The sequence below is a fragment of the Notolabrus celidotus genome, chromosome 6 (assembly GCF_009762535.1).
Source record: "Notolabrus celidotus isolate fNotCel1 chromosome 6, fNotCel1.pri, whole genome shotgun sequence".
Classification (NCBI taxonomy): domain Eukaryota; kingdom Metazoa; phylum Chordata; class Actinopteri; order Labriformes; family Labridae; genus Notolabrus; species Notolabrus celidotus.
This window is the reverse complement of record NC_048277.1, coordinates 33,537,449-33,547,546: the sequence shown is the minus strand read 5'-3', so window position 1 is coordinate 33,547,546 and position 10,098 is coordinate 33,537,449. Positions and strand designations below refer to the sequence as shown.

The window sequence follows — 10,098 nt, the reverse complement described above, 5'->3', positions numbered from 1 at the left end:
TCATGCATCCATGTAGTCCACAGTTATTCCTTATTACCTGTTTATTTTATAAATGAGGTACTGACATTTGTGATCAGATAAGAAAACCTCAACATGAAGAGCAACACAAATCACAAACCTTAATGTATCATGCTGAATACATTTATTTGACTACTTGTTTGTAAATACCTGATGAAGCTGACAGGTAGCTACAGACTGTACATGCTGGCTGATAGGCTATGGATAAATAATGCATCACAGGTCACCCTTTTTGTCTCATGCCTGAAGTGTTAAAAACATTTTAATAAGATCAAGAATGAACTATTATGGATCATTTATAAGGCCAGCATTATTGTAAAGTGGTTACCTACAGCAGTAACAGTAAAAAAAGAGAATACAAAGGTGAGGTTGCTGCAGAAACAAAATAGTACCAATAGCAGCATGGACAGTAGTTTTAACAGCAGTTGTATTCCCAGCTGCAATAGTGTTTGCACAGCAGGGACAGTGTTACTATATACAGCAGCAGCAGTGTTGATAGTTGTATCAGTAATACAGAAACAGTTGCAGCGTCATTACTGCTGTGAGTCCTTGTGGGAGTACTGTTTGCTCTCTGTTCTGGAGGAAGGCCAGAGGTCAAAGGTCAGAGTCAGCTGCAGAACATTCAGTGTCTGTGCCTCTGTGTTCTCGGCATCAAGAGGGCTGAGATTGGCAGAGCTGTGCTGCTAAGAATGCATCACTTCAGTCAATAACAGGTAACACCCGAGCTAGGAGGGGTTATGTTTGGAGGGAAAATGGCCATCTCAGACAGTGTGTCCTGCCAGCTGTGTATCTAACCAGCAGCTGTGGCTGAGATGTCCAAGTCAGAACAAATGCATCAGTGCACTCAGATCTGTTAACCACTAATAATGATATCAAGTTTGTAGAGCTTCTGGGCACTGAAGCAGTTCAATAGTTGCATTATCATTGGTGTTTCACAGAAAGAGTACAGACCATAACTTGTGCTGTAAATTGAAAACAACAACATTTGAATTTATATTCTTTTAAGAGAAAAAAAAAGTCTAACAGGGATGGAAATGCTGTGCAGGCCTGCCGGTCTCAGAGCGAAGCCTCAGGTCATGTTCCATCCACCCACAGCTCAGCTGTGTGTTGGAAAGAGCCTCAGCAATCTCAGTGAAGAGATTTATGAGACCTCTCGGGCACTCAGCTATCCCGACCACACTCATCTTCTTTGAGAGGAGAAACCACACACAGAAACATTACCTTGAGGAAAAACTCTCTTTATTCTGGTCATGAAGAGCACATTTGGTATGTTAAAGCAAAAGATACAAAATGAGAATATCAACAATAAGCAACACTTAAAAATGATCAGGTTATGCTTTTTTTTTCAGAAAAGGGTTGATGACTTTTGAAGGATAACTGTGCTGAGCTGAGGTTGGATATCGCTGCAGGCTACGGCTGAAAGGAGAGAAAAAGTTTTAACTACGCACCTGTCCTTCACTATTGCACAAGCCTACGTTGAATTTCCTCTGAGTGTAGAAGAACTGATCGTAAGTATGTTGGCTGCAGGGTTGTTAGCGGTCTATCATCAGTCAAAGGATGAAAAATACCTGACAGATCATGTGCCTTTAGCTGTCAGCTGAAAACATGACATCTCATCATGCAGTGCGATTTAGAGATCTGACCTGCAGCATGTTCTATCTTCTTCTGGTCAAGTACTCTGTTTGAAACATCCTTAACTCTAACTACCATCCAAGCAGACTATCTGGGTCAATATGGTTCATCAACTGCCTTTCAAAAACCCTGTTTTGGGCTTAAATGCATCCTAGTTGAGATACATAAGCTCAAAACTCATGCAGAATGTGAGCCAAAGCTGCAGGTCTTCTGCATTAGCTGGTTTAACAGCATATGCCACAAATGGTTCGGCCTCCACACACTGTGTTTCAGGACCCATCAGGCAGCTGTTCTCAGAAACTACTGCAAGCAACTAGCTGCTAATGAAAGTAGCACATTTAACTTTAAACAGCTTGATGTTTTGACAGCTAATGGTACTCATATCTGCAAGATGTTACATTAGTCAACTGCTTGCTAACACATTGAATGCACATGTTTCAAAGGGTTGGTTATCACTTATAAAAACTTGAGCAAACAGAAGAAAAGCTGATATATCTGCACAGTTGTACCTTAAATTCAACTGAATAAAAACCTCACTGCACATAAAGGTTAAACTCATGTTGTTATCTGGCTGTAAAAGCCTTCAAACCCTCAACCAATTAGCTGTAGACAAAAATAAGCACCTCCAAATTAAATGTGCATGTTCAACACAGAACACAATGTGGTACGCGTCATGTTAGAGAACACTGAATGTCAGTATTTACCGGTCAAGACCTGGCCGTTAAGAATCATAAATTAGAAAGCCAACCGTCTGATTATATTCAATCTTTAGTTCAGTATCACTTGAAAACATCTCATATAGCTTAGGTCCATAAAAAAAAAGCAAATGCCCAATATTATTACCGATGCACTGTGAAGTCAACACAGCTGTTACAGTAAATACAGAAGCTTGGAAATGTGCAACAAGCTGCATCTTAGCATTTAATAGTCATACTGTCTACTAAACTGTCTGCTCATATTATATTCATTACATTCAACTTCTACCTGTAGGTTTTTGCAATATATACAGTTTATATATATAAAAAAAGCAAAAATATTACATCTCTCAGCAAGTCAGGAGTTCATCTGAATTAATAACGATTGATTCTACGTCTCTCAAGCACGGAGTATTGGAATGACAAGAACTCATTTTGGTCACAATCAGCAAATAACTCCAATCTGGATTACATGTTTTTATAAAGTCCCAAACGGTATCAAACCCTTCACCTCTTATAAAGATGTCAGTAACAAAAGCCAACGCTTGGATTGCATGGATGTGTAAATTTGCAGGTTAAAAGGAATCAAGGCTAAAATGTGGTATATTTGTTTAAAGGGTTTAATCTAACTGCTGTAAGTGTTGAAATATATCTGATAAATAAAAGATGTAAGTTTAATTCCTTCACTTTTCCCCAAATTTAGCTCTGCTATCAAGACGTCTTTTTCCTGCAAATGGTCAAATCCACGCCTCCTAAAGGAGAATATTCTGTTCCTTAATGGAAATCCATCCTACATATCTTTCTCCACGGGGACAGAGGAGTGTCTCTAGTAGTTCTCGCTGGTATTCACTTGAACAGAGGACATGATTTTTCCCATACTGTGGAAGAGCGGTGTTAAGAACATGTCTGTAAGACTCCTCCACACCACCCGCACTGAAGGTAAGAGCATCAGGAAGCACTGGATCAGCGGCATCACCACCCTGGAAGGAAAAAAGACGGATATTCACATCAGTGGGTTTATTTTCTCTGTTCTCTGAATCAATAAAAAGTATGATGTGATATTTGAATATTTTACAGCAGGGTCATTGTACTGAACTGGATGCTAGTTGCAGCATTAGAAACTGTTGGCTATCAGAGGTTAATATCTCCTTGTTCCCACCAAACTTTTAATCTACCGGGTAAGTGATCTCTAGAGGAGACAGATGATCACATTTGCAGGATTTTTAAGCTCCAGGAATTTTCAGTGGGCCTTATTTTCACTTATTAAATTGGGCAAGATTGGGTTGAAACCAAGCCATAACCTTTGGCATTGAGAATGAAGCAAATGCACAAGTGCTAAAAACTGCAGTTCCTCCAGTGTCTACTTGAGGTTTGCTCAAGAGGCCAAGGAATCCCATCAACGCCCATTTGAAAATATCTATTTTTACAGCCCAGTAAAGATAACGACCATTGTAACTTAACCAGCGGCTGTGGCTCAGTGGGTAGAGTCGGTCGTCTATCAAACGGAAGGTTGGCGGTTCGATCCCAGCTCCGGCAGTCACATGCTGGAGTGTCCCTGAGCAAGACACTGAACCCCAAATTGCTCCCTCTGTTGTTCAGAGGTGTGTGAATGTGTACGAATGAGATTTGCTAACACTGATGGTCCCTTACTGTAGCAGCCTCTACCATCAGTGAGTGAATGGGTATGAATGGGTGAATGTGACAAGTAGTGTAAAAGCGCTTTGAGTGGTCAGAAAGACTAGAAAAGCGCTATATAAGTACAAGTCCATTTACCATTTTGAAGACATTAGGATGGATAGTTATTCATAGATCTATAATAATAAGAGGGACAGCTAAGTTGACTGACAGGTGAGCAGGTTGTATGTGTTTGTATGAAGTCTTTGTTTATGTCCAGGTTAAGTTAGATTGAGAAAGCATTTCCAATATGGTGACCACCAACATATGGCTTCAAAACCCCTCTTGGATGACGTCACTGACACTACCTCCTTGTTTTCTACAGTCTATGGTCCAGGATCTTAAAATCTTCTAACTCCAATGGGTTCTATGCTAAGTCTATTCGTGTGAGATGAATCAGAGGTTTCCCAGCTACTAAAAAAAGGAACCAACAAGCGCCATGGGGCTGTATCATTTCACAATGGGCGCATCACGCATGTATACGCACAACTTTTTAAAGTTGTGTGGAGCATCAACAAAAATGGAGAACACAATAGAAAAGAGATGCTTGTGTTACATGAAAGGCAAGTCTTGTCTGTGTCTTTCAACACTGTATCTTTACTTGGCTTCATTACACTTTGAAAACTAACGCAAAACTCTGGCATGATTGTGCTTCAGTTTCGACTTACAATGACACTCAGGCTGACTCAACACTTCCCAATTTGGACGTACATAACATCGTTTAATTGCTATACTGTCACGCCAGTTGCTGCTCTGTTTCTTGAGCTGCATCTGTGTTGATGCTTTCAATGTTTCTGCAAAATGTCTTCACACTTGTTGACTCAACAACCATTCAGACCTCTGGGTTCAAACTGGTGAAAAGCCAATAATGATGGCGATAAGTTCTCAACAGTAAAAGAGAACAGGCCTGTGATATTTGTGTGTTGGGAATAATGACTGTCATTGTCGTATCTGTAAGGTGGTTCATATCTTCCATCAAAAAGATGCATAAAGAACGGCACCATTGTTATTCTCCTCCAGCCTGTGACCTTCACTCCACTGTGTTACCTAAAAATACAGCACCTAGTTGTACACACTGTGCTCTCCTTTGAAGCAGCACCCCTCTGTGATCTCCCTTCCTGACATTCCTCATGTATTGACCAGCTCAGCGTCACCTCTGAGTACCTCTATTGACGAATACCTGCGCTGACTCCCCTCCTTGCATTGAAGGCATCATCCAGAGCTTGTGATCCCACCTGGGGTTAAAGGTCACTTTAGAGTAACTCTGCAGCTCTCATCTGAAGAATGTCACACTCTGATCTGCAAACAAGCTTGTGTCTCTGCAGCTAACTGGGAAAAAGAGCTTGGGGCGTTTTTTTATTTTCCACTACCAATGGAACATAACATTCCCCCTAACTTTCCATACAGCGCTTACATCATCGCTTCAAATCTTGTTCCATTAAGTGTTAATAAATGGACTCTGTGAGTTGTGGAACATATGCATTCATTGCATGATTAACTCCAAAAACTGAGGCACCTGGTTCGACTTGCTGCAGGCGCACATAGCCGACATATGCATGACATAGCTCTCCAAATATAGGTATAAAAACAAAAACGCTGACAAAATGTTTCAAACTTCTTCTAAATGTGACGCTGACTGTAAAAATAACTTGTGTCAATGTTTGCCTAAAGGGCCAGAATAAGTATGCTGCCAATTAGTAGAAGCCCCTGAGGAAAAGTCACACACCGGAGTGATCCTGATATGTTCACACAGAAATGTGAACTGTATTTTTGGCACCCAAAACCAAGTTTTGAGAGATTTTATCATACTTATATATTATTCTAAGCATGATTGTATCCCTATACTGGATATTTATGCACCTAAATGCAAGTTTGAATGTGTTTGCAGCACTAAATGAAAATGGGGCGGCAGTAGCTCAGCCCATAGGGGCTTGGCTTGGGAACCGAAGGGTCGCCAGCTCGAGTCCCAGTATGGACGAAGCTTGGCAAGTGGACTGGTGGCTGGAGAGATTCTGGTTCACTTGCCTGGGCATTGCAGAGATGCCCTTGAGCAAGGCACCGAACCCCCAACTGCTTGGGGTGCGCTGGTTGATGGCAGTATCCCCACTCTGACATCTCTCCCAAAGTGCATGTCCACTGCATGTGTGTGTGCATGATTGTATGTATATATACCACAAAACTGTGCGTGTAGCATGACTGAAAAACAACACGAGTGAAAAAATTGAATTTTCTCCCCTGGAGATTAATGAAGTATGTTTCTTTCTTTCTTCTTCCTATTCTAAGCATGACTGTATCCCTATAATGGATATTTATGCACCTAAATGCAAGTTTGAATGTGTTTGCAGCACTAAATGAAAGTAATATGATACTTTTTATCTATTTGTCTAAACTCCATATGTTTAGATTTGAGGTATTCAATCTTTTTAGAGTGCTGGCTGTACTTATATAGGTTTAAATGCCAAATAATTCCCCATTTAAGCTCCATGCATCTCTCTAACATGAACATGAAACTCCATACATGTTGTTTTGGAAATGTTTGGCACTGTGCCAGATTTAATCAGTCTCACTTATCATCTCAAAACAGAATCCTGCAGCTCGAAATGAACTTCTTCCTACCAGATGTGGATGCAGCTGAGCACCCCGAACACCACCCCGAGGATGAACGCCATGGGCACGGCCAGCAGCGTGCTCAGCAGCCGGTAGAAGATGAATTTAACCAGCTCGAAGACTGCGTGGCTCCCTATCCACACTTTGTCGAAGCTGTGAGAGGACATGGGCTCTGCGATGACATCGTCGAAGCCAACCTGTCAGATCAAACACACACAGGGACACGGAATGAGCTGTGTGATAGTAATAGTGATGGAGTGACGCACAAGGAGCGACTTCCAGGTATTCACACTGCTGATTGCTACTCTCACAGGTTGTTAAGTGAAAACAATAAAGCTACAGTATTCTGAAACAGTACATGACACAATCTGGGAACAGTTTACTTGTATAGTTTCAGTTTCAGGGAGTAAACCCGCTGTGTGTGTGTGTGTTCCTGCTCTACCTTCAAGTGCGCGTTGATATCGTTTGGATCTCGGTCCGGCTCCGCTTTGTAAACTTTCCCTTTCTTGGACAGGATCGGTTCTATGGATCTGTTGAACTCATCTTCGTCCATAATGATGCTGGTGTCCAGCTTCTCCTTTTCCAAACCCATGTTTTTTGCTGTCAGACGGAGCAGGGAGAGCAGCTGGTGACGGTGCGCTCTGCTCTGTGCGCCGGGACTGCTCGGCACCCCGCCCCGTATGGAAAGCAGCGCAGCGTGGGGCCGAGGAGACACAACAAGCTCAAAGTCACTTCCCCGAGAGCAGGGCGCGCGAGCTCACTGATGACTGATACTACTGTGCAGCTTTACAGGCCCCCCCCAAGTCAGGAAGACCCAAGAGCCCTCAGGGTTTCAGCAGCTGAACACACTAACCCTTCTTCAGCCATGTGATTAAGCATGATCTTACTGCAGGACCAGAGGGTGTGCTTGACTTTTAGGTCTAATGCATTAAGAAAGAATTTAGCTCAGTTAAGAAATGCTTTGGAAACTAGAAATGCCTTCACCTTGGAGTCACGAAAATATCTATAATCCCCTCCCAGAGCTGTGGGTTACAGACAAATACATGTTTATATTTTAACACTTTGTATCCATAAATAACTGTTGATGAACACAGCACTTATCTACCTGTTGAGTTGATGAACCACAAACTTTATTTTGGCTGTGTGTAGATTTATCACTCTCTGGCTGTCATGCTCTGAGCACAGCAGCCAACATAACTGCAGCTCCACAGAGAAGCTTTTCCTCAGGCAGCTCCCCTTTCACATGGAGATGAGTTAGTGTCTGACCTCGCTCGCACTCTGCAACAGAATATTCAGAAACATGGAAAATCATTATTGTATTAAGAGGGAGGTTAAACTAAGAACACCAGTGGGCTTTGAGGTGCCAGTGTTCCTGGTTTTCATATATTTGGAGTGTTCTGTTTTAGAAAGTTTGTTGACTGTGGGTCTACATTTTCATGCATCCTGTACATAGTGTAAAAAAATCATTGTTAAATTAAAAGAGAGAAGTGTGTTGTGTCTTTGGTTTAAAGCTGCAGTGAGGAACTATAGGTTTGTGTTGATTTTGGTGCCCCCTGTGGCAAAAGCTGTGCCTTTTACCTTTTTTTGCTGATTTACATGAGTAAGTTTTTTTTTTAACCACAATGTATCACCTTGCTATATTTTAACAGTCAAACTTTTTACTTGTTGAGGACCTTTGCTGTGGAAAATGTAAAACCAAAAGCTTCTATCACCCAGGTCGCTTCTGTGCATGCCTTAACTGCACCATCGCAATACGACAGCACACATGTAGGTGTTTTTTTTTTGGCTTCAAAGCTTATAGTGGACAGAAATGAAGGCACATAGAACATTTTATACACATTCAATAGCTTTTGTACGCCACAAAGAGTCATCAATGCAAATCTCAGTCTGTTTCTCAAACAGCTAAAAATCTCCTCACAGTAGCTTTAAAACACTGTAGCTATTTAATAGTAAATATTCTTGAGGGAAAAGTGCAAACTGTGAAAGTCAGAGTGAAAGACTGAAAAAAATGTACAGACCAAAAGGTCTTACAACAAAAGTAGTTGTGCTTTCTGATAATTGTTTATAAAAATGCATAGACTATACCAGACCTAATCCATTTCTGTTGCATGTGAAAATAGGTAAATTGCATCTTAAGGTAGTTTGGAAGAGTGGAATAAGTTGTAAACACATTTTTAAGAAAAAGTAGTAATGCAAAATTGAACTGTTTATTTTACTTTAGCTGACTGATAATTACTGGAAGAAAAAAGGAAGAAAAAAAGAGGTTGTGAGCCAAACAAACAAACCAAACTAAAGAAAATGTTTTGCACCTTTGAACTTGATTGTCAGATTGGGTAACAAGCTAAGCTAATTGTAAGAGAATACTCTTTATCTTAAGATGTAAGGAGTAAAAAAAACTACATTTTCAGCTGTTTTGTCTTTCTCACACAACCTCACAAACATCGACCTCCAGGGCTGAGAAATTGAGAAAGTGCCACAACTGTAATTCTGCATGTGGCCACTTGGGGCTGGGTCCAAAAGTGGGTTAAAGCCCTAAAGGTCATGTTCAAACGACCAACTTTGCAGCAAAACCAGACATGTCATGGCAGTCTAGAATAAAATCAACCAGTAGCAACTGAAGGGTACAGTGGGGGAAGATTATTTGGGGTGCAGTTGCCTTGATTGACAGACGGGTGCGGCTAGTTGTCTGCCAGCTCTTTGCTAGCTAACTCCGTCATTGAACTTCCATGAGTTGATTATTCCTTTGGTTGTTTTCCCTATATTTTTCTGGTTTGTAAAATTGAGCTATTACTTTGTATGTATAACTTCAAATAAGCATGTTTTGGTGCACCTCAAATACCTGATGCAGCTAGTTAGCTTGTTGGCATACAAAAATTCTTAGTAGCAGCCAGTGCATAGGAGTCAGGATTGTTGAACTCATGATTTGGGAAAGGCTGTCAACAAACCAACAGAGGATGTCCTTGTTGATGTCTACTCCCATAATAAAGACTGCTTGGTATCTGCACCCATATTTTTTGTTCACATACATTAGGAATGTATCTTTAACGTTACCAATAGTTTCTGCAAAATGGTCATCCCTCCAAACAGCCAACCTGCCTGCAGTCCTCTTCACTTTGCACCTCATTTGTTGATGTGGCAGCTTCAGCATCCTGCCCATTGATGTGCAACATGTAAACAACCCCCTCTTTTGTTTAGGCACCGAGGCCTGGACACACTGCGGGAGACAAAAAAAAAAGTAGGTCAGGACTGTGAGGGACAGCAAAGCAGAAACACAGCGGTCAGAACAGAGCGATCAGGTCGACAACACAACAGCACAATACTCCAGGATTAACACACACAGAGCGGCTCGGACAGAGTGAGGGAGGGGAGACCTGGCTGGCCTGAGGGTGAGGCGGGGACAGAGGACGGTGTTGACATGAGAGAATGTGAGTGTGTGAAAGAGAGAGCAGCAGAGGAAGTTATTGCCTTTGGT

The 10,098-nt window shown here is 41.5% G+C and overlaps 1 protein-coding gene across 2 annotated transcripts in view; it reads right to left on the bottom strand.

Annotated features, from left to right (window-relative positions):
* Positions 1–1,240: 1,240 nt before the first annotated feature.
* The window catches only part of cav2 (caveolin 2), an 82,865-nt gene continuing 74,007 nt past the window's right edge, over positions 1,241–10,098 (bottom strand). Inside the window, exons 2-5 of one of the 2 annotated variants that reach the window (XM_034684764.1) lie at positions 9,678–9,840; positions 7,069–7,904; positions 6,636–6,823; positions 1,241–3,325 (exon numbers count right to left, since the gene is read on the bottom strand). In XM_034684764.1, the coding sequence (XP_034540655.1) occupies positions 3,172–3,325; positions 6,636–6,823; positions 7,069–7,218 (492 nt within the window). In that variant the 5' untranslated portion in view covers positions 7,219–7,904; positions 9,678–9,840 and the 3' untranslated portion in view covers positions 1,241–3,171. Of the gene's footprint in view, positions 3,326–6,635; positions 6,824–7,068; positions 8,036–9,677; positions 9,841–10,098 lie in introns of those variants that run through there. The other variant, XM_034684765.1, reaches the window with a different exon arrangement.